The sequence below is a fragment of the Beauveria bassiana genome (assembly GCF_000280675.1).
Source record: "Beauveria bassiana ARSEF 2860 unplaced genomic scaffold BBA_S00023, whole genome shotgun sequence".
NCBI lineage: Eukaryota > Fungi > Ascomycota > Sordariomycetes > Hypocreales > Cordycipitaceae > Beauveria > Beauveria bassiana.
Window position 1 is genome coordinate 79,647 of NW_007930858.1, and position 22,958 is coordinate 102,604.

At 54.3% G+C, this 22,958-nt stretch overlaps 8 protein-coding genes across 8 annotated transcripts in view; 4 read left to right on the forward strand and 4 right to left on the reverse strand.

The window, feature by feature from the left end:
- Positions 1–111: 111 nt before the first annotated feature.
- BBA_07127 (histone acetyltransferase SAS2) lies at positions 112–2,000 on the reverse strand (the record flags this gene model as incomplete). Its single annotated transcript, XM_008602224.1, has 2 exons — positions 112–903; positions 957–2,000. 2 exons carry the CDS (start codon positions 1,998–2,000, stop codon positions 112–114), a joined length of 1,836 nt encoding a protein of 611 aa, XP_008600446.1.
- A 771-nt stretch (positions 2,001–2,771) lies between these two features.
- BBA_07128 (26S proteasome non-ATPase regulatory subunit 3) lies at positions 2,772–4,618 on the reverse strand (the record flags this gene model as incomplete). The annotated part of the gene is made up of 3 exons (XM_008602225.1): positions 2,772–2,915; positions 2,967–4,285; positions 4,363–4,618. 3 exons carry the CDS (start codon positions 4,616–4,618, stop codon positions 2,772–2,774), a joined length of 1,719 nt encoding a protein of 572 aa, XP_008600447.1.
- Positions 4,619–6,375: 1,757 nt separating this feature from the next.
- BBA_07129 (Cytochrome P450 CYP526H1) lies at positions 6,376–8,252 on the forward strand (the record flags this gene model as incomplete). The annotated part of the gene is made up of 2 exons (XM_008602226.1): positions 6,376–7,467; positions 7,536–8,252. The coding sequence occupies 2 exons, from the start codon at positions 6,376–6,378 to the stop codon at positions 8,250–8,252; spliced, it is 1,809 nt and encodes a 602-aa protein (XP_008600448.1).
- Positions 8,253–8,583: 331 nt separating this feature from the next.
- On the forward strand, positions 8,584–11,566 carry BBA_07130 (kinesin light chain 1 and; the record flags this gene model as incomplete). Its single annotated transcript, XM_008602227.1, has 3 exons — positions 8,584–9,107; positions 9,160–9,363; positions 9,412–11,566. 3 exons carry the CDS (start codon positions 8,584–8,586, stop codon positions 11,564–11,566), a joined length of 2,883 nt encoding a protein of 960 aa, XP_008600449.1.
- Positions 11,567–12,945: 1,379 nt separating this feature from the next.
- On the forward strand, positions 12,946–13,962 carry BBA_07131 (C3HC4 type (RING finger) zinc finger containing protein; the record flags this gene model as incomplete). Its single annotated transcript, XM_008602228.1, has 1 exon — positions 12,946–13,962. The coding sequence occupies one exon, from the start codon at positions 12,946–12,948 to the stop codon at positions 13,960–13,962; it is 1,017 nt and encodes a 338-aa protein (XP_008600450.1).
- A 412-nt stretch (positions 13,963–14,374) lies between these two features.
- On the reverse strand, positions 14,375–15,218 carry BBA_07132 (DASH complex subunit Spc34; the record flags this gene model as incomplete). Its single annotated transcript, XM_008602229.1, has 2 exons — positions 14,375–15,098; positions 15,154–15,218. 2 exons carry the CDS (start codon positions 15,216–15,218, stop codon positions 14,375–14,377), a joined length of 789 nt encoding a protein of 262 aa, XP_008600451.1.
- Positions 15,219–16,043: 825 nt separating this feature from the next.
- BBA_07133 (uncharacterized protein) lies at positions 16,044–17,384 on the reverse strand (the record flags this gene model as incomplete). Its single annotated transcript, XM_008602230.1, has 1 exon — positions 16,044–17,384. One exon carries the CDS (start codon positions 17,382–17,384, stop codon positions 16,044–16,046), a length of 1,341 nt encoding a protein of 446 aa, XP_008600452.1.
- A 4,110-nt stretch (positions 17,385–21,494) lies between these two features.
- BBA_07134 (transcription initiation factor TFIID subunit 12) overlaps positions 21,495–22,958 on the forward strand; it is a gene marked incomplete at both ends in the record, with an annotated part of 2,397 nt that continues 933 nt past the window's right edge. Inside the window, one exon of the mRNA XM_008602231.1 lies at positions 21,495–22,685. Within this exon, the coding sequence (XP_008600453.1) occupies positions 21,495–22,685 (1,191 nt within the window). The remainder of the gene's footprint in view (positions 22,686–22,958) is intronic.

Here is a 22,958-nt window from a genome sequence, read left to right on the forward strand (position 1 = left end):
ACAAACTCCATGAGAATGAAAGATCCAGGGTATCAAAATGTAACCACCCAACGCCAAATCAAATCGTACAAATATCCGCCACGTCGAAAATGACTCTTGCGAAACTACAGCTTACTCCACCATCTCGCTCCCCGTCTTCCGCGCATAGCTCTCTGCAAAGCCTGTCGGTTCGCACGTTCTTTCCAGGTCGATGCGGTTCTGCACAACGTACCGCCGAATGCGCTCCTTGTCGATGCGCACGCGCGGGACCGGCTTGCCGAGCTGCATTTGCGCAGGTGATGTCGGCGTAGCGTGCTTCTTGTCCGCGCCGTCCACTTCATCGGCGTCGCTCTCTGCGTCGTGCGTGTCTTGGCGCTTGACGGGCTTGCCGGGGCCGACGCCCGCATCTTCAAGGACGTCCATGTCGCGGAGGACGCCAAGACAGTCTTCGGGCGTGATCCAGGTGGCGTCGCTGCAGTCATTGACGTCAACCATGAGCTCCATGCCGGGCGGCGGGATCTGGGGCACGTCGAGGCTCAGCAGCCAGCGCGCAATCTCACCGGACCAAAATCTCTTGTAGCCCTTTTTGCCGAGATCGGAAATGGGCTTCTCTGGTCCACCGAGAATACCTTCTCGTCGCGATATCTCGTACGAGACACCAATGAGAAGTGCCCCCAGGCCTTTTCGCTGCCATGGTGGAAATACAAGGATGCATGCCAGGTTATTGTTGTCCCACGACATTTTTTCTTTGGAGAAGAAGCCCGTGACTTGAGGGACAGGGGCCTCGGGAGCTTCGTTGCCGACAGGTGGCTTGAAGGGCGGCGTGTACACTAACAAAAAGTAGTTGAAGCCTGTCACGTCAAAGAACACCGACTTGTTGTCGAGGAATAGCTTGGCAAAGAGTGACAAATTTTGACAAAACAACTGCAATAGTTAGCTTCATGTCAAAGCACGTTTGGTAATGGGCGAGCACTCACTCTATCAATCTCTCCGTCGACCTCCCAGATACTCCATTCGCCTTCATCCTGCACTATTTGTTCCGTGTAACGCACTCCGCCGTCACCCCGACGCTTCTTGGGACCGGGGCCTTTTCCGTCGTGCGCTACACGGATCTTGCGCCGACCTCGGGGGTGAACGTAGACCCGCTTGCCGGGGACACGGCCTTTGAGCCCGCAGGATCGTACATGACCCCACCAAGCCACGAGTTCTTTGGCGTACTTGAAGCAACTTGGACAAACGTACAGTCGCTCAAGCATTGGGGGATGCTCACGATCCTTTTTTCCATGTGCCTTGCCAGCTTCGATGCCGTGGTCTTTAGTGCCATTTCTCGAATTCGCAGAGATATCACCCAAGACCTCCTTTCCATAGTAGCTCGGATACCATGTTTTGAAGCAGAGATTACCAAAAACTACTTTGTCAATATTGCGATCGGAGCTCTGCGGTGGTTTGCCGGCGAGCATCGGTGGTTTCGGAGGCAGCACAGGAGTAACGGTCGAAGGATTCGAGGCCATTTCTATTCGAGGCGCCGTGGCGAGATAGCCGTGATGATTGGCAGATGATGATGTTGGCACTCTGCTCTGTTGATGCGGAAATGCAATGTGGTAGGTAGTTTCCGGTGCGATGAAGCCCGTGGCACGAACATTCTCCTTTCCCGTGTCACCCATCGCACGTGTGCTGTTGTTGGGAAGCGGTGACAAGTCACGCTGCGCTGGTGCAGGCGCCGACGAGACGGGCGGCGGCCGCACTCGAGTGGCGCGCGCGGACCTGGGCCACACACCGCCAAGCTTGGGCGGCGAGGGTGCCTGGCCAGGAACAATTGGAAGGGGCACAGGTGTCGCGACAGAGGATGCGGTGGCGGCGGCAGCCGTCTTGGGCGGACTGGAAATCGGTATCGGCGGCGGGTAGATGGGCGTCTGGCGCGTGGCAGCACGCGTCACAGCTGGTGAGGGCACTCGGGGGTCGATTGTCGGTGGCTGCGTTGCCTGCGCTACTTCTCCTGGTCGTCTTCGCTTTGGAGGCATATTCTTACAGCCTCGCAGAAGAAGAGCGACCGAGGGGAAGCGCAAGGGTGGGCTGTACCTTTTTTTTTGTTTCTTTCTGATTCGCCAGCCCACTGGGCAAAATCAAGAGTTTGTTGATGACGGATGACCAAAACGGGTGGGCGGTGGAGGGTAGCCGACGGACGGGCGGGCGAACGTATCTTACGGTAATACGACGAGTAGGCGCTGTAGCTTGTTACTGGGATCAGGCAGACCCTAGGTGTGGTGGAGATTGGCCGCCTCTGCAAAACACCGTGTGAGTGACGAGCCTCAGGTGTGCACAGTGGAACGATTGCAAGTCAATATGTTGTTCCGTGACGACCTTCGAATGGAGGATTTGAGATGGATGCACATGGCGCAATGCGGCTTGAGGCCGCGTCGTCTTCTCGTGGTTCCCTCATGACTATGGCGCGTCACGTGCTGGTGTTTGTCGTGGGATCAGGAAGCTACGACTCCATCTCAATCCGATCGATTCAAATGCTGTGTACGGATAGCGCATGGCAGCTATGCACAAATATCTAAATTGACAACTTGTATTCTGCTCCTGCCGCTCTTTCGCCCCAACTCTAGCCGTATCGTTCCAATATGTAGTACAAGTGCAAAGATATTCCGCGGCTCATCCATTGCCTTCCATCTCCCCCACACTCATCACTGCATGTACGGGAATCAAAACGCATGTAGAAAGTGCCCAGCTCGATTACCAAATCCGACCCAGACGGCTGTATTAAAACAAGTGATGAAATAAAGTCATCACTACATTCCGTCAAAGTCGCCGCCTAAGTCGTCGTCATCCAAGTCACCCTCTTGTATCTCCTTGGCCATTTCGCGCTCCCGCTCCCGAGCTTCTTGCGCGTTCTTCAGCTCCAGACGGTGCTGGTTCATGGGGAATTGCATGGCCTAGAGATTCGTTAGACATAACGAGCGATTTAAGTGACCACGTCATCTTACCTTGACACTTTCGTCGTGGAGGGCAAGGCATGCCCGAATACGGTCATGGAATGCCTCGCCAGGCTCTCTGGTAGCGTACACGTCACCAACCTCCTTGCTCTTCATAAAACCGTGCTCGCGATCGAGAGTGGCCTCGATGACGCCGTCGCGGATAGCCTTGGCGACAATGTACTCTGCACTCTCTTCGCTTCCCAGATGCAGGCGAATGCAAATGTCACGCAGGGAGATGCGCGAGTAGGATAACGACATCATGCGAATACCAGTCTTGATGACATTTTGTCTCAGGCGCAGAATGAGAGAGTATGTTCCGTCGCGGCGAAAGGCTTCGGCGTGGTCGGCAATAGCGATCTCAAACTCCTCAAGGTTACCAACGCGGACGGCTTGGACCAGGAGGAAGTAGGGGTGCAGGGCATCCTCGAGGGCAGGTTGGCGGAAAGTGGCGCGGTCAGGAATATCTCCCATGAGCAGCTCAACCACCATAAGCAGCTTGGTAGCGGTCTGCGAAAAGCCAACGGCACAGTTGCTGGATGGCGCCTTACGTGTGGCAGCGGTGAGGTGCTCATGGGCTTCGGTGTATCGCAGCTGGATGGCGCGAATGCGACCGAGGTAGTACAGAAAACGGGCAACCTGATTGTTGACGGCATTTTCGGGAAACTGGGTGTGCGATACTAGCAGATCGGCCTGGTTGATGTGAGAGGTTGAGAGATAGTTCCTCAATAGCAGCACAATGACGGAGGCCTGCGTGTCAATGTCCTTGCGTAGAACAGCTGTGCGGAGGGCCGAGAGCAATTTCGGGCGAATGGCGACGACGGGCGACTCTGGCGAGGGTGGCAGGGGGGCAATGTGTTCGCAGAAGATCGAGTAGTAAAAGTAGACCTTGGAAGAGAGCGAGTCGAGAGTGCGGCGGTTAAGAGACTGCACACGCTCCACGAGCTCCTCGGAGAATGCAGCACCCTTCTGATACTGCTTGGTGTCAAAGAGGTAAACCTGGATGAGGATACCGAGGAAGACGTCGATTTCGGGAATGACATCTTTAGTCTCCTTCTTGACGCCATTCTTGGCGGGCTTGGAGTCGGAGTCGATGTCCATCTCACTGAGGGCCTTGAGAGGGATACTTTCGCGGCCAACGGCAACAAGGAGGGATTTGGCGACGTTTCCAGCGGTGACGGTAGCTGGAAAGGTATCGACAATGGCCTGGGAAATGACATCGGGACTCAAACGTTTTCGTAGCAGAGAGATGGATCGAAGGGCTCGGAGGGAGAATCTGGCATCGAAGAGGGCGACGGCGCGGTCTAGTAGAGCAAAATTGCTCTTGATGTCTGTGGTTAAGAGCAAGAGTCAGTTTAGAACGTGAATGACGACGCGCGGGGGGTTGCGATGATGAGCAATAGCTTACCTGTGACAGTCTGCTCCGTGGGGTCAACCTGCTCAGCAATATCCTGATCGCCCATGGCGACATCGCCATCGGCGTCGGCAGGGCGGGCAGCAGGACCCTTTTTGGCCTTGGATGGGGGCACAACAACAGTCATCTCTTCGTCGCCGTCCTTGGCACCCTTTTTGGCCTTGGACTTGCCGGCGTCCTTCATCTCGGTATCTTTGCGGTCGCCGTTTTGGGTGGGCTTGCCGTTGCGCTGAGGCGTCTTGCTAGGCATGGCGCTCGGAGGCTCGGATCAGTGAAAAGAGGGCGCAGAGTGCCTAATAGTGCGGAACGCGGCAAAGACGGACAGGATGGGTAGCGATTTTGGTGATGGAGGCAATGGCAAAAGAAGGCTCGTGATGCGAGCAAGGCGGGCGCGCTTACGAGATTTAGGCTCGCAAGGTAGCGTCAGCGTGGGTGGTCTGGGCAGCGGATGACCCTGTGGCGAAAAAACGGGCGTGCTGCTATCAACGGGCGCGAAGCAGTTAGATAGCAGATGAGGCGCGGAAAAGGATGCAACTGCGCAATTGGAGTCGCAGAGAGCGTGAGACGTGTCGCAGAGGCCGTGGGTGAGGGTTTGGGATGATGGCACAGGAGACGATTGATGGCGGCGTTGTTGGTGAGCTAGGTAGAGAATGTTCGAGCTGGGTCACAAGAGAAGGGGAGCACGGGCCAACGGGATGAGTCGCGCAGGTACCTTGTGGGAGCGTTTAGGCGACAGAGGCACGCGTGGCAGCGACTGCAGGTACTTGGGTACTTGAGTAACAGCTTGAGTGCTGAGCTAAGCAGATCTGGCCAGCAGCAATCTGGCAGATTGTAATTATTGTAATTTATCAATTCACCAGGGCTGTCATGCGAAAATGATCTTTTTGAAGTAGGAATGCTATCGGTTTCAAACGCGGCGTTTTGTACATTGTTCTTTTCTGTTCTCCGGTATACCTTTCATTACTACGCCGTATAATCCATGACGCTGCAAGCTGGCCGGTACATGGAGCTGGCCGCATTCTGTATTTAGGAAATACCGGCCAGTTGTTGGGCCGCTGTAGGTATACAGTGCAATACAGTGCGTGAATGTGTAAGTCTGCAGTCCATTACAGTGCATCGCCGAAACAGTTATCGCAGTGCTGATAGCGCCATGGCCCGCTAAGAAAAGCCATCTTGTCCCTGAAACTCGCCATCATGATAAGGATATACCTCGAAACATCAGTCAACTCTGCATAGCCTCTCCAATTCCATTGCAAGATCAATATCGAGAAAATAAACACCTGACAGCTAATTGGACCAACAAAAGACTTGCCAATGATCGACAACCGCCTCTCGACATTCTACGGATTAGACATTCAACACTTCAGACATTCAAGCCAACTGCCGGTTCTGCTTCCGCCAATGAGACTCGCTGCTGGCCACCCATTCGGGAAATGCTATGATTCAGCCACGCAAATGGCACCGACAACTCTAATCCCGCACTTCTATCTCTTGGGTCCAAAAATAAGATTTACACAAGTAAAGGTCAGCAAGCAATTCCAAGCTCCCCAATACGCCCAGGCCTAGCAAACAAATAAACCCTTGACAAGACCCTCCGCTAGATGTCATGCCTCAGCAAACTCGCGGCTTCGCGCATCCCCCTTTTGACCAGGATAATCTGATTCGTTGCATCCATCATCAACTGGGGTATCGGAGCTTAGCTAGCATCATCTAGTTGGCATCAAACGACAAACTAGCATGGCTTGCCCCCACAGTCTTCCCGCCATGATGCCATACCAGCCAATCTTGTGGACAGTGTTTGCTCTGACGGGACTCTCGGACGTCGTAGCCATATGATGCCAATTTTCCACATCAGCTGTATCCTCACCACCGTAATTACCTCGTCGTACTTCTTTTCCTTCTTCTCAAATCTCGTGCAATGGCCCTCTAGTCGTAATCGCCACCAAAGATTGGCATTCTGGACGATACCGCCACAGTGCTACACCACCCGTTTGACCGTCGGCAGCCATGTCTCTCCACATCGCCAGCCTGCTCCCCTCCGCCGTCACCTGCCAGACCCTGATCCTCGTCTTTCTCTTCATCACCACCACTCTCTACACAATCCGGCAATGGCTTCTTCCCCGACCGCTTCCCGGCATCCCCTACAATGCCGAGGCTGCGCGCTCTCTTCTCGGCGACGTCATGGCCATCCAGCGCGAATCCCCAGAGAACATTAGCGAATGGGTCGTGCGCCAGAGCGACCGCCACCGAAGCTCAGTCTACCAGGTGTTCCTCGTGCCCTTTGCGCGGCCCTTTGTTGTCGTCTCCGACTTCCGCGAGGCCCAGGACATCCTCGTCCGGCGCGGCCACGAGTTTGACCGCTCCGACCTCGCCATCGCCCTGCTGCGCGGCGAGATGCCCAACTTCCACGCCTGCCTCAAGACGGGACCCGTCTGGGCTGCGCACCGTCGCCTTCTTCAAGACGTCATGTCGCCGACCTTTCTCCACGGTGTCGCCGCTCCCAACATGTATGCCGGCGCCTGCCGTCTGCTGGAACTCTGGCGTATAAAGTGCAGTATCGCCGGCACAGGACGGCCCTTTGCGGCGAACCATGACTTGAGTTACGCCACCCTCGACGCCATCTACGATTTCGGCTATGGCGACGGCACCGAGGACCGCGCGCTGGCGGAGCAGGTAAAGCTATACCGGAGCCTCCACGAGGAAGCGCGCAACAACTTGCGCAACGCCGCGGCCCCGGGAGAGCCCGTCGACTTTCCCCGCGCGCCGCTAACCCCGGCCATGGACGCCCTATTGCGCACCACGGAGAATATTCCAACCGTCGCTGCCACGGGCTTTCCCGACATTGCCTGGCGCGTGTTGTCGTGGTTCCCGCGTGTGCGCCGGCTGCGCGCGATCAAGGACCAGTTCATCAAAGGGCAGGTCGACAAGATTGTCCGGCAGTTCGACGACGACGACGACGACGACGACGACGCCGACATGCCAGACGCTGGCTACTCCAAGCTCAAGTGCGCACTGGACCTTGTTCTTCATCGCGAGCGAGCGCTGGCCCAAAAGCAAAACCGCGCGCCCGACTATTGGTCCGACGCTATCAAGGATGAGGTGAGTCCGCCCCCATGTCACATATCATGCGGCTACAACACGCCAGTTCCTGCTTACACAGTGAATAGATGTTTGGCTTCATCACTGGCGGCCACGAGACCACCTCCAACGTTCTCGCGTGGGGCGTCAAGTTCATGGCCGACCACCCGGAGCACCAGGCCGCTCTCCGGACGCAACTTCGAGCCGCGCACCCCGCCGCTGTCGCCGAGGACCGGTTCCCCACGCACAACGAAATCACCGACCACGACGTGCCGTTTCTCCTCGCCTTCATCGAAGAGATGCTGCGTCTGGCCCATGCCACGGCCATGACGGACCGGCAGGCCACTGCCGACACCGTGGTTCTCGGGCACGCCATCCCGCGCGGCACCACCATCGTGGTCGTCAATAAGGGACCCGGATACACATCGCCGAATCTGCCCATTGCCGAGTCGCTGCGCAGCAGCACCTCGCAAAAGGCGCTGGTCGAGCATGCGGACGCGGGCTACTACCGCATACGCGACGAAGACGGCATGAACGTTTTTGACCCCCGACGGTGGCTCGTGCAGCACCCCGTGACGGGCGCGGACGAATTTGATCCCGCGGCGTACCCGTCAATTCCGTTTGGCCTCGGCCAGAGGGGCTGCTTTGGCCGTCGCATGGTATATGTGCAGTTTAAGCAGCTGCTCACGCTGCTAGTGTGGCAGTTTGAGCTGCTGTCATGCCCCGTGGCGTTATCGGGGTACGACGCGGTGCAGGTACTCACCAATAAGCCCCGGCAGTGCTACGTCGCGCTCAGGGAGTTGTAAAATGGGCCTCTTACAAGAATTGATGTATCATGATGAGTGAATCAATATTTTGGGATTGTATCGTTGACTTTAGATACGGGCTGGGCGAAAAGCCTTGTGCCCTGGGTCAAAGAGACCATGGCGTCAATTGATGACTTTCTTACCCTCTTGTATTGACGACTCTGTTGATTGGTCAATCTATTCAAACCCTATGTATGAGCCACGACCTTGAAGCAAGGCCCCGATTCATCGGCCCGAGATCATGGGCGCTCATTTCAACTCCCAAAGTACTCAGCGCTTGCCACCCTTGCAGCAGAGTCTCGAATGCTAGGCCAATCATGTGGCATCTATCATGCATCTCAACACAGCCACCTTCCCCGCGCTCATCAGGCAAGGCGTGGACGCCCACGATCGTTGCCCAAAGCCACTCGCAAGTGCACAGCACCTACCTGCCTCGATGGATGGTCTGAGTGTTGCGGCGAGCGTTATTGCCGTTGTTGATGTGTCAGTGAAGGTCATTACTCTATGTTCACAGTACTCCAAAGCAGTCGCAAATGCCTCTGCCGATATATCCCGCCTCGAAAAGCTGCTAAAGGGCTTGAAGACGACGCTGGACCACGCCGAAGCTCTCATCAAAGCACCGCAAGGTGCATCGCTGTCTACGTCGCAGAATCTGCAAGAGCAGCTCACGGCATGTCATTCTACACTTCAGAAGCTGCACGACAAGCTCGATGGGGGCGTCGCTCGTCAGACCAAACACCGGCTTTGGACCCGAGCCCTCAAGTGGCCATTCAGCCGTGATGAAATAGATTCCATGGTGTCTACCCTTGAGCACTGTCATCGCAGAATCATGGACGGGCTACTGATAGATCAAACGTAAGTATAATTTCCAACGTACGCTTGACAATGACAGGCTGACGCACTATAGCACTTTGCTTCTTCATATCAAAAGTGGTGTCGACGGCGTCTCTGCAATGAGTGAAGATGTGTCTACAGCTCGACAGCCTCGTTTTTTTGTACCTTTCCCTCGGGATCCAGATTTTGTTCCACGACCCGCCATTCAGACACAGATTCACGAGCAACTCGCAGGCAAGTCGAGCCGACAAGCGCTGTTTGGCATGGGAGGCTTTGGGTAGCACGCTCTTTCGACTGCTACCACTTCGAGGCTAACAGCAAGAAGGAAATCCCAGATTGCCATCGAAATTGCGTACAATGTCCATGACTCCAGTCCCGAAAAGAGTGTCTTCTGGATCCACGGGGCCTCACGGGCGACACTCGAGCAATCCTATCGATCTCTTGCCGACAACCTCGCCCTCCCTCGTCGGCACGATCCAAAGACCAATATTCTAGCGCTTGTCTGTGACTGGTTACAGAGAGATGATGTAGCCCCGTGGCTACTTATTCTCGACAATGCTGACAACTTCGATACGTTTTTCAGTCAAACGGAAGATATTCCGATAGCATCATACCTTCCAAAGAGCAACAATGGAAAAACCTTAATCACGTCGCGAAATCTGGACGTCGCTGAGAGGCTTACAGGCGGCCATAAAGCCATTATATCAATTCCAGCGATGAAGAGTGACGAGGCACTACTTCTTTTACAGGAGAAGCTCACTTCTAGCTACAACACAGCCACAGCCACAGATCTTATTCGCTGCTTGGATTATATTCCGCTTGCTGTTAATCAGGCCGCTGCATACATCAATCGCCGTCGTATCTCTATCCATGAATACATGGAACGTTTCAAGGAAAGCGACAAGAAGAGAATAGGCCTATTAAAACATGATGGTGGAGATATACGACGGCATGAAAGCGTGTCAAATTCGGTTGCAATCACATGGGAAGTGACTTTCAACCAGATTCGTCAAGAGAGCCCTGATGCAGCAAGTTTGCTTTCGCTCTTGAGTTGCTTTCAGCCGCAGAACATTCCACATTACATGTTATCCGGGTATACAGAGTGTGAGCAGAGAACAGAAGATGACGAAAGCGACGATGAGACACTGGAGAAAGACTTGGATGTTCTGTTCGCATACTCGCTCGTTAAGGCATCCTCAGAACCAGATCTATACGAGATGCATTCCTTGGTCCAGATCTGTACGCGGGCTTGGCTCTCTGGACTGGGCCAAGTCGCACGCTGGGGGACGTTATTTTTGCATTTAGCAGCGGAACATTTCCCGAACGGGCTCTTTGAAACATGGAATCGATGTCAGCTGTTACTACCACACATTGAGAGACTACTGGAGAAGCGACCGGCTGACGAAAGCCAAGGTCTCGATTGGGGCTTCTTGCTGACGAATGTTTCGCAGTATATGATTGAGAAAGGTGACTACAATACGGCCCTGGATCTTGCCCGGCAATCAGCAGAGATTCGAGAGGAGTTACTAGGGCCTAATCATTATAACACACTGAACAGCCTGGACCGCCTGGCGTTCACCTACGGGTGCCAGGGCCGATGGGTGGAGGAAGAAAAGCTTCAGGTGCGGGTGATGGAGACTTCCAAGACGAAGCTAGGCGTGGACCATCTCGACACGCTGAGCAGCATGAGAAACCTGGCGTCGACATACCTGTTTCAGGGCCGATGGGTGAAGGCAGAAAAGCTTCAGGTGCGGCTGATGGAGACTTCCAAGACGAAGCTAGGCGCGGACCATCTCGACACGCTGAGCAGCATGATCAACTTAGCGGTAACATATGGTGAGCAGGGCCGATGGGAGGAGGCAGAGAGGCTTGAGGTGCAGGTGACGGAGGCTCGCACGGCGAAGCTTGGGGCGGACCATCCCGAGACGCTGTCCAGCATGGCCAACTTGGCGGTAACATATAGTGACCTGGGCCGATGGGAGGAGGCGGAGAGGCTCCAGTTGCAGGTGATCGAAGCTCGCATAACTAAGCTTGGGGCGGATCATCCTGACACACTGTTCGATATGAATAACCTGGCGTCCATATATAGGCACCAGGGCCGGTTAGAGAAGGCGGAGAGGCTTGAGGTGCAGGTGATGGAGGCTCGCACGACGAAGCTTGGAGCAACACATCCTCTAACACTGGCCGGCAAAGGCAACTTAGCGGCAACATATACGAAGCAAGGCCGATTGAAAGAGGCAGAGACGCTTGAGGTACAGGTGTTGGAGAGTCGCAAGGCGAAGCTTGGAGCGGACCATCCCGATACACTGACCAGCATGAATAATTTGGCTTTCACTCTACAGAGACTTGGTCGACTTCACGAAGCCCTTGAATTAATGCATAGCTGCGTGTGTCTTCGCCAGCATATTCTTGGTCAATCACATCCGGACACTAAATTTTCCGAGAAAGCAATCGCGAGATGGCAGCAAGGTACAGAGTAGCACCTAATACAAAGGATATACACTGGAGTATATGAGCTATTTGTTATAAACCGGTTTTATATGTGATTAATTTAGTGTCCAGCTTGGGACACATTCTGTCTTGTCATTTTGACGTTACTACGTGGATTCTGTATGACGTAGAAGCGGTAAAGCCAGAGTAGTAAATAGAGCCAAAAGGCATTTGTTCTTTCGATGCTGGTTTTTCATTGGATATCAAGATCCGGCCGTAGTTCTAGCGTCGCGGATAACTCGAACACATCCTGATCTCACTATTCTGTCGGTTGACCGATCATGGTGTCGTGGCAACCATTTTGCGCAAGCCTGAGCCAAATGTATTGGCACTTTACCAATCACAATAGATAGATTGTATAATAATAGTATGCTACTAAATATCTCTTAAGTTTATCTAACATCAATATCAATATAAGACCCAGACGCGTTGCACTGGAGTCCAACATGTGGCCAGAGTCACGCTTCATCAAAGCTGACAAACACCAACTACCTGGCCACACCACAGCACATTGAGCGTTCAGTTTTGACAAAGTTTACCGAGTGCTGCTTCCCCCGAATCTACTTGTCCACATACCATCAACGCCACCAAGAATTAATCAACCGGTGTCAGGTAGAATGTGCGGCTTCAAACGCTGTCAAGAAAACTAGCCTCACAATTTACTTCAGCCCTACAACTCTCGCACTGCACGGCTCCGCTTGGATCTAGCTTTTTGACTTTTCTTTTTCTATTTGACGGGAAGCTTTTTTCATGATGAGTCTCCACTGAATAAGCCTCGATCTGGAGCTAGCATTGTACGCCACGTGCGCTAAAAAACATCGGCAGCCCGCTCCCGAGAAGCATAGATCGTGACATTGTAAAGTTGTGTAGGGGACCAATACCCGTGATGAACACAAACGTTATCCGATTTAGACTACTGGGGCTTTGCTGTAATTTTTACTTTCATTGTCGGCAAGACTTTGGGCCAGTAGATGAAGTAGTGGTGTTGAATAGAGTTTTTGTACAAGCACTTTGCCAGCCACCGCCATTGAAGCTACCAACCGAACTTCGTCAGGTCATGTCCGGCCATCAAACTCTGAATGCCGCACTTCTATATATATTCGTTCTCTCCCTCTCCCTCCGTCCTCTTCTTCACTCCAACAACACGTCTTTAGCTTTGAAACCATCTTTCACTTTACAAAACATTCTTCACCTTTTACAACGGTTCTGTACCTTTGTAACAACTCTTCACCTCTACACAACACCTCACCTCCACACAACACTTCACCTCTACAACCACTTGTCACCTCTACGACAGCCCTTCACCATCCTCTCTCACCCATCCTCTCTCACCCAACCTTCTTTCCCACGACTTCATTCGCCCCAAGTCATGGCCGACGAGGATACCAGCACCAACCCCCGCGACCTTCGGGCCGCTCCTTCCACCCACAACCCCGACTCTGAGGACTGCTGCGTCATCTGTCTCGAAGAAATTAGCGATCCCTGCGAGCTCGCCCCCTGCGGCCACTACAACTTTGACGTCGGCTGCATCGGCACCTGGCTCGCCGTGAGCCGTCGCTGCCCGCTGTGCAAGGTCCTTGTCAACCAAATCATCCGCGGCCCGCGCGGCCTCCCTGGCCGTCCCATCAACGACATTCGCAGCCCGGGTGAAATCCTCCTCGCGCAGCTCTGGCCAGGTCCATCCTCACACACCCCCGCAACGCGTCGTCCCCGGTACACACCCGCCGACTTTGCCGCCGCCGGTGCCGCATACGCCCGCAGCATGAGACGCGCGGCAAACACCGCACCCCGCGACATTGCGCATCGTCGCGACGTCTACCCGCGGGGTCTCCTCTTCATACACGTCGACTCGGGCTCCATCAGCGGCTACCGCGAGCTCCCGCCCGCGCTGCTCCACCGCGAGCCGCAGCTCATCACGCGCGCCCGCGCCTTTCTCCAACGCGAGCTGCGCGTCCTTGACTCTGTGCCGGCCGAGCGCGCCGCCTTTCTCATCGAGCACGCCGTGAGCGTGCTCCAGAACCGGGATATCGGCACCGGCATGGGGCTGCTCGAGGTCCTGCTGACGGCAAATCTGGGCCGGAGCTCGGCGCGCTTGCTGTCGCACGAGCTGGGGGCGTGGCTGCGCAGCCCGTACGCGAGCCTGGAGGAGTGGGATGCTGCGGTGCGGTATCCGCGTCTTGGCCGACAAGCGACGGCAAGAGTGGAGGAGGAGAGGCAGAATCGCCTCCGGGAACAACAGGAGATGGAGAGACGACAGCGGGTGCGCAACCGGATTGAGGGGGAGTACAGGTTTGGCGTTTGGCTACCGAGTCGCGCATATATGTCGCACCCTGGCAGATTTGGCGGACCCAGCGGATACGGAGGGTTCTCTGCAGATTTGGTCTAACGCCCATGCCCTCCTCCTCCTCCTCCTCGTACTAGATGCATCCCTATTCAGCCTACAGACAACAGTAGGGCAGCGGAAGGTGTCGTCATGAGTGGGCATGAAAACGATTGTGTCAGAGAAGCCTACGGCTTTCTGTCATTGATGACTTGCATCTTTGTTTTTTATTATTTTTCTTTACCGTCTGTGGGGGGATTCGGCGGTATACTGTGGACTTGGTATGCGCATTCAGACGCAACGAATTGTTATGTTTAACTTTGAATACTGTCATTTGGGACAGATAAGATGATACCCGGAATTTGAAGGCTCTTTTTGAAAAAGCTCCTTTAGCAGATTCTTTATACTAGACTGGAATAGCGCATCTCAACCAATAAAATCAATCATTAAACATCATGTACTCATTAAACATCAAGTGCTACATATTCTTCAACCCACCCAGATCCTTTTCCATGTTTCTCAACCTTGCCTGCAGTACCCTCTTCTTCGTCTCCAGCTCCCTCGCCTCTTCTTCTTCCCTCTTCAAATCCTCCTCCGTCCACACATCCCCCTCCTCATCCTCCCCCTCACCCTCCTCCCCCTCCTCCTCCTCATCCTCCGCCATCCAGTCCCGATTCTGACTCGCCAACTCGGCTCCCTGCTCCGCCACCTTGCCCTCATAGTACTCCACCGTCTCTTTCCCATTCCTATACTTTGCCCTCAGCGACGCGATGCGCTCCCGCGCGCCCGGCAGCTCATACACACCGCACAGCGTCTCCGCGCCCCGTAGCAGCACCTCCACGTCCACCACCGCACCCCCTCGACGGTCCTCCCGCAGCCGCTCGTGCATCGCGCCGCCCAGCACCGCCGCTACGGCCGTGTGTTTCCGGGGCTGAGCCGCCGCGCGTGTGGACGAGCCGCCGCCGCCGCCAGTCGTTACGTCGCCAGTCGCCGTCACGTTGAAGACGGTCTGGCGGCGCTTAGCCGCGGGTTTCGCGTCGTCAGAGGCAGAGACGGAGGCAGCGCGTTTGGTATGGGCGAGAGGAGGAGGTGGCGGGGGAACGGAGAATAGGGCGCGCTCGTGGGGTTCGGTGTCGCGGATCAGAGAGGTGATGTCGGGGGCGGAGAGGAGCGCGTTGGTGAATATTTTGGGAGGCGGGAAGCTGAGCATGGTGAGTTGATGATTCTTCGGCTTGTTTTCCAGAAATGTGGTCTTACGGAAGAGAGTCGATTCCTTGACAGGAGTAGCTGATTTGCTCCAGATGCGGACTCAGGCGTGACATTGTGGCTGTTTGTCGTGACGCGACTCTGGGCGCGTCCTGTTGCAGAGCAGGATCGACAAGTGTATAAGGATTAGAAAAGAACTCTGCGTTGCGTGGTGTCGTAGTTCGAAGCTTGAATGATATTGCGTTTTACGTAAAAGTCGCAAAAAAAGGAATGGCGGTTGGGAATTGGAAAAGAGACGTCGTTGAAATCGGAAGCTTGGCGGTACGGCAGTGGAGAGCAAAATACGGCTTCGCTGTCGCACGACCGCCCCGCGTCCCCCACTATGGCCGGCCGGCACATAGTTTATTTGGGTAATGATATTGACACACACGAAGCATTAGCTTCGAAACATGCTATGATGCTCTCGATTAATTACTATCATCTTGATTATGGTTCTTCTTCATCGGCCTTTTACCACCCTTGAAGACCCAATTTACACGAATATCGTCTTCCCTCCATACACACCAATGACTGGCGAACATGGTCATGCAACGCTTTCCCATTCTATGTCTATACCTATCTAATTGCGAAAACAAGAATCCCAGAAATAACAATAAACATGCTCATGGCAGGCATTTCCCATTTTCTGCCTCAGATCATCGCATCTGCCAATGTGGCCATGAATAACCCCATCAGAAGCGTTCGATCCCAGTACAACTCGAAACCAAATGCAGCCCATGTCTATCCATTGAACTTCTTTCCAAACAACAAATTCCTTCCCAAATTACATCGCAAGATGGTGTCATGAACCAAACATCATTCCAACAAGTCATTTCATATGCCGTCAATTCCTTGGACCATCAAGACTATCCCCTTCATTTCCATCGACCACATGATATCATTCATTGCGAGTCTTCCATCTCGTTAATCTCAATTGTCCAGTAAGGCAGCTGCATGCCGAGGTGCTGAGTCGGAAGGTACTCGTCCTCGCTCGAGTTAGGCTCTTCAAGCTCGTCAATGCGCGGCTCTGGCGGGTCCTGGAAGAGCAAGCTGCCGCGGTGCAAGCGCTTGCGCATGCGGCGTGCGCTGGAGCCAACCTCGTTGACGTCGAGACCGCCGTCGTCTGAGTCGTCCGAGGCGCTACGCTCACTAAACGTGCGTTTACCGGTGATACTACTCGAGACACTGAGCCGGCGTCGGCGCATGTACTGCTGCCATTTGTAAAAGGCAGCTTCTTCCGTGTCCTGCTCTGCTTCCTCGTCCGAGGCTTCGTTGCTGCAGTGAAGGTTACGCATGTCTTGCATCATCCTGATGGGTAGCTCTCGGTGCTCAAAGGGTGGTCCGTGGTCGTCTCTGTGCTTGGAGCTCGATCGGCTGCGATTGGATTCGATTTCATATGGGTCCAGGACAGATAGGCCATTGTCGCTATCCATGGGATCTATCTCCTCGAGGACAAAGTCGCAGACGGTGGTTGTTGCGGTAGTAAAGGTGGTGAAAACCGGCGATTCCATCGTTGGTCGTGACATGCCGTCGTCATCGTTGTCGCTGTCGTCTTCCTCCTCCTCTTCGTTCTCATTGTCAACATCTTCCTCCTCCACCTCTTCGTCATCGTCGTCTTCGTCTTCGTCTTCATCATCTTCATCATCATCATCATCCTCGTTAACCTCCTCCATGTGTACTACTCTTCCGACGGAAGGGATTGGCCGTTCCCCAGTAGAGTTATCCAGTTCAGAGTCTTCTTCCTCCTCCTCGTCTTCTTCAATGTCTTCCTCCGAGCCAGGCTCTTCTTCGGACGATGATTGGGTATCAGATGCAGCTAGAGGCGACGGCGCCTTGATGGGTCCACGTGAATAGTCGAGCTCGTCTTCTTCGTCGTCTTCTTCTTCTTCTTCTGCTTCTTCTTCTTCATCATCATCCTCATCTCCAGACGAGTACTCGTCATCATCGAAATCATCTGGAACTTCAGACGAGGAAGAGCGAGGGCTGAGCTGCTCTGGCCTGACAGTCGGCCGGTAGCTAAACTGGTGGTCGTGACCGACGGGTCGAATGTGAGGGTCCATTGGAACGCTGCGAGAAGATTGATCAAAGACAGGCTGGCTCTTGCGAGTTTTCTGGGGTGATGCTGTCGGTGTATGTGGAGGAGAGGTTGGGTCAGCTTGAGACTTGGTCTGCTGAAGTTGCTGGCGACTCAAGTTGAGGTTAGGCATCGCAGGCTGCCGTCTACCACCTTTGGGAGCAGGCATGGCGAGGGTGCTAAGCGGTAGGGGTTATGCTGGCAGCAGGAATTGTATAAAAATCCGCGAATTTGTTTCAAAGGGGGGATGAATGTTGCGGTGTCAAAGCGAACGTGGAGGAGATGTAAAAACGTGTGTTGATGTGCTGTTCCGCCGTCAATTGACCCTGTGTGTTCTCGCTCTCGACCGGTGGTAGGCGGTGCCAAGTAGGAAGAGTCACAGTTGCGGCAAGCACACGCAAGAGGGCCGCAGCAATTCTATGGGACGAAAAGCGGCCGCTGCAGGCAGGGAACGGGTAGTTGTATGCCGGCGACTGCAGGACAGGCCGGGTTAAAAAGAAACGTATTGTCTTGCAGGTCGCAGTGCCTAGTTCAAGGTAATTGGTGATTGGCCTTTGGTGTTCTATGGTTCAATGCATGGGCATGCGCCAGAGAGGGGCAGCGGGAGAGCGCTATACTCAGATAGCGGTGCGGGAGCGCAGGGCAAGTTGCGGTCGAGTCAGGGAGTCCAAGTCCCGAGTATGAACCGCCAGAGCGGAGAAGAAGGCAGAGTGCGGTTTGCGATGGTGGTCATGATAATGGGGGGAGATGGAGGGGTGGTTTGGAGAGAGCAGCGAGGACGAGAGCTGCTTTCTGTTCGAGGGCTGCGCTGCGTATAATTATCTGTGTGCGTGTGCGTGCCTGTATGCAAGAGTGCGTTTGCTGGACACGAGAGATGTCTGATGGTACTGGAGTAATCGGCTCCCTCTTGGATTTAAATCAGCCTGCTGCTGAGCCTTGACTGGAAAGAGGAAAAGGCAGTACCCGAACAAGTACTGACGTGACGGTCTAGGGCCGTCTTGGAATGGCGATGGTGTTGAATGTGGCGGGCGAGACGGCCTCGAACGGCGAAGCTGTGCGCCTTGGGGAGGGCTGAGCGAGGAGCAACAGGGCACGCGGATTGACGAGCCACTAGAGCCGAAACGGGATATAATTGGTGAGTGGTCGTGGTCAAACAGCAAACGTTGCCTGAGTCGCCCATAGATAGGTAGGTATTGTTGAGGGCAAGAGGACGAGGACGAGGGTGGGCGAGGGTTGATGAGAAGGCAAAGAGGGCAAGCCGGCCAGTACGGAACTACCCAAAGTAATATGTCGGCAAGGAAAAAAAAAAGGAAGCGAGAGGGCAGGGAGAAGAGCTGAGAGAGGGAGACAGGGAAAAAGGACCAGGGCGGTAGATGAGGCAGACTGGCAAGCAGTCAGCAAGCAGGCAGCAAGCAGCAAGCAGCACAGGCAAGCGGCAAGCGAAACACCACATGTTAAGAAGGTCAGAAATTCAGAAATTCAGCAAATTACCTAAAAAATCATTTCAGCTCAGTCCAGCTCATCAGAAGCGTCTCATATGAAGGGCGTTATAGGGCTCTGCATGCAAGCTAGCGGCTGCTAGCGGAGCGCACCCAGGGGTCATCTAGGGACTGTGCCACTATAACACGACCAATTTGCGCTGTACCTTATAATAGGTAGGCCTCAATGCGCTGTATCTCGCCAGTTCTTGGTAAGGTATCCCTATCTCGGTAGAAGCCGAGGACAAAGGGCGTGACTCGGTGACAAAAGCCAAGGTCAAGATGAATTGTTCAGCCGTCAATACGCATACAGTCCAGGAAGCTCATTTCTTGTTCCTCTTTCTATTTCTTTCCCCGCCGTTTCAGATTCTCTCGTGGTGCTGGATCTGGCGGTCTGGACCTGGATGGATGCTACTTCGTATGGCCTTGCCAGATACAATTGGGACAGGTAGCTGCTGTAATGTTTCGCTCAGTGAAAAAATGGAGGAAATAAACAAACGTCAAAGGAAAACGAAAAGAAGGAAAAATAATGTCGCCGTCTTTCGAAAACAAAGTTTGTGCAACAATGAAACAGCCTGCTCCATGTCGCGCCGGCAGCTCCACGGCATCTTATACAAAAGCTTCCGCCTTCTTCCCGCCTACCTATGGGTCGGTCTGCGCACTCACCTACCTATCTCGCTAGCCCTCAAATCAACAAGATAAACCTCGTCTCTCTCGCTGACTGGCCCATGAATACGTCCTGGCACAAACTGCTTGTCTGTACCTGCGCCCGCCGGGGCCCCCATGCGGCGTCTATGCTGTGCATCATCTGCTCTCGCGTTGGGCATCAATGCTTCCCGCACATGTGTCGCAGACTCAAAAGTCTCCCCTTTTTTTCTTGACAATCGACGCCCAAAAGACTCATTCTTCAGACCAGGCCCCTCCAGCTGCGCACAACAATCCACACTTGCGTAACTTCTAGAACAGCCGGGAAATTTTTTCTGACTGCCCATATTAACATCCTACCAGTAAAAGCCTCTCGAGTGACGAGCCACCCATCCGCTGAACGGCCATGACAGGGATTTAGCACGAGCCTAATGCACCTCGACGAAGAGGGGTCGACATGGCCGTGTATGGATTCCCCGTGACTGCCGGCTCTGGGCGAGTCCCAGTTTCTTGCTTCATGCTATTACTCTGAAAGGCTGAATACACACGGGTTGCGAAATAATGAACATGGCCGTTGTTCGAAATTGGTATTATGCGATATGCTCCGTGTAATGCTCTTGGCTGATATCGCGTGCCAACGCGGAGCAAGCCCGCAGCAACTATATATGGAAACTCTAATGACGCTAACTAGTGTATACTTCTGCAATCGGAGCTTTCCTTTTCGTCCCTTACTTGGGTCCGTGTTTCATGTTTGAAGCGGCTGAAGATGAGCATTACGAGTTTTCAAATCTGACAATGACGCAAAGTTCTACACGTGCAGAGACTGCAGACTCTCCTGCAATACACAAACAATCTTCACCAGCCCCCAATTGTGTGTGAAACCTCAATTTATGCAAATTTCAATGTTCCATGTACACATAGTGCCAACGACCCCAGCAGGCTCAGCCCTCTACGCCATGTCCATGCACAGTTCACATGCAGATACAGCCCTCTGACGTCGCATTGGCCGTGAGCCTTGATAGCACCTCGGGACAGCTCTCCGTCCATTTAACCCCAGCAGCCAATCAAAAGCATGACGTGTTTTCAAAGGTCATTTCGAGCAGATCTACACTCAGCCGCGCAAGCACCGCGCAAGATCCCTACATGCTTCCACGTGCCGCGGCATTTATACAAAGACATACGATACTCCGCAAATTAGTAGCGGCATCAACTCTTGCACAAACCGTCATCTAATCGTATACAGTCTGGTTCCGTTGCAGGACCTCCTTCACTGCCCGGCAGGCTGGCGCCATGTAATATGCAAGTGCTCGTCGCAGTGCTTTGGCCAGCGGGGTCTTCCGGATGCCACCCCATGAGCGAGCCGCGAGCGAATCACTGGCCGCGGGTGTCTGGTGGCCTCGAAAAGCATCGACCCTGTACGTCAACCTTGTGCCTGTCTTCTGTCTGGTGATTCAATATCGCAGTGATGGTACAGGTGCATGATCCGCTGGACGCTATCAAGCCCCCTTCGCTCCATGACAAGCCTGCCACCACGTAGTGTCCCCGCAGCAGGCGGCAGAGGTACAATGCTACAGAAAACGAAACAAGTTAATGCGGCATTGCACAAGCTTTTGTATTATAACATCTGTATGCTATAGTGCATGCGCTCCTCTTTTTCCGCGATGATGCTAAATTTCGACATCATGAAATACTTCTGCATCTATAACGTCTGATTACCACTTCTGGAGAAGTCGGGGTAGCTCGCAACTCGGTGGGATAAGTGGAGTTGCAGCTACAAATGCGGGTGCCAGACAGCGTTCGAGTAGCGCTGTTAGGGTTCTGCCGAGTGGTTGCGGTAACTGCTAACAAGTCGGCTACACCGCTGGCTGCTACGCTGCGACTGTATCCGCCTCCCCCGCTGATTCAGCAGCCAAAACGGCCGCAAAAAATATTCGTCCCCTCGGTTGAGTGGGCCGTCTTTAATCGCCTTCGACCCTCAGAACTACGTGTGCGACTCTACGTCTTCCCAACGCGACATCATCGACGCCATCCTACATACACGTCAGATGTCCTGTACCATCATTTGTTAAACTTATCTTGTTGGAAATCCCATTGTAATCTACCTCGATTCTACGCGACTCATCGTTACTTCTCGATCGAACACGCTTGCCGACGACATGAACACCGCTGGGGGGCAGCCGCAGCAGGGCCAGGCTGGCCAGGCCGGCCAGTCTCAGTCGCGCCCTCCGCCCATGTATCAGCCGGCTCAAATTAGAAGTCTGCCCTTTCTCAGTGAAGAGGAAAAGGTCAAATACGAGCATGGCGTCACGGGCCTCTGGACTCGCATGAACAGCTCCCCGCCCAACAGCCAGGATCACCTCGCAGCGCGTAATAAAATTATCGAGTTTTCGCGCATGCTCATCAACAAGATCCAGAGTCGCCGAGCGCAGGCGCAGCAGCAACAAGGCCAGCAGCAAGGTCAACAACAAGGTCAGCAGCAAGGTCAGCAGGTCGGAGCCCAACGCCCCCAAGGACAGACGACCCAGCAGCAGACAGCCGCGGCGCAACATAAGTCGGCCCAGCAGCCGGCTGCTGCTGCCGCCAAGCCGGCTGGTAATGCTAATGGAGGAGCTGTCGCACCAATCCAGAGTTCGACGGCCGAGAAACCCTCAGTCACCGCAGCCATTACGCAGCCCAAGGTCCCAGAGCGCTTGATGAATCTTGTCAACAAGATGACGTTCAAAGCGCCCCATCATCTCTCTGAAAAGTCTGCCGCTGACGCCGCGAAATGGGTGGAAGATTTGAAAGTGCGTTATGGACGTGCTCTCATGACCATGGAATCTGCCAAGAACAAGGTCGCCAGCATGGACAAGGTCTTTCAAGAGCGCACCCAAGCCGGCAACCCTTTGAAAGACGAAGAGCTCCGCCAGTACCGCGAGCATCGAGAGAAGCAACTCGAACTGCACAGCAACGGGCAAAAGTGGATCGAGACGGTGAGGAAGCAGCAGGAAACTGTTCAAGGCCTCAGCCAAGGTGCAAGTGCAGGTGCTACGCAGAATAAGGCAAACGGCGCAGCAACGCCGGCAGAGCAACAGAATCAAAACGTCACGGCATCAGTCAATGCCGCCGTCGAAGCCGCCAAAAATCAACAGCAAAATGCCGGCCAGCAGCAGACACCGGCGACAAACACCCCGACGCCGCAGCAGCAGCAGGCGCGCATGGCCCAGAATGCGGCGGCGCGGGGTGGTGCAGCGGTTAAACAAGAGCCACCGGCCCCCGTCAACACAGCCCTCGCCAACGCGCAGGCACAAACTCCAGCTCAGGGTGCCGCACGGGTAGCCACACCGCAGAGCGCCAACACGCAGGCAGTACCTGGAGGGCAAACTAGAGCTTTGAGTCACTCTGCCGCCATGTCACTTGCAAACCAACGCGCAGCCGCTCAGCCGGCAAACGCCACCCTCGCAAACCAGCAGCAGCAACAGCAGCAGCAACAGCAGCAGCAACAGCAGCAGCAACAGCAGCAGCAGCAACAGCAGCAACACATGGCTCAGCAGCAACAACCGCAGCAGCAGCAGCAGCAGCAGCAGCAGCAGCAGCAGCAGCAGCAGCAGCAGTCGCCAGCCAAACACCAACAGCAACAA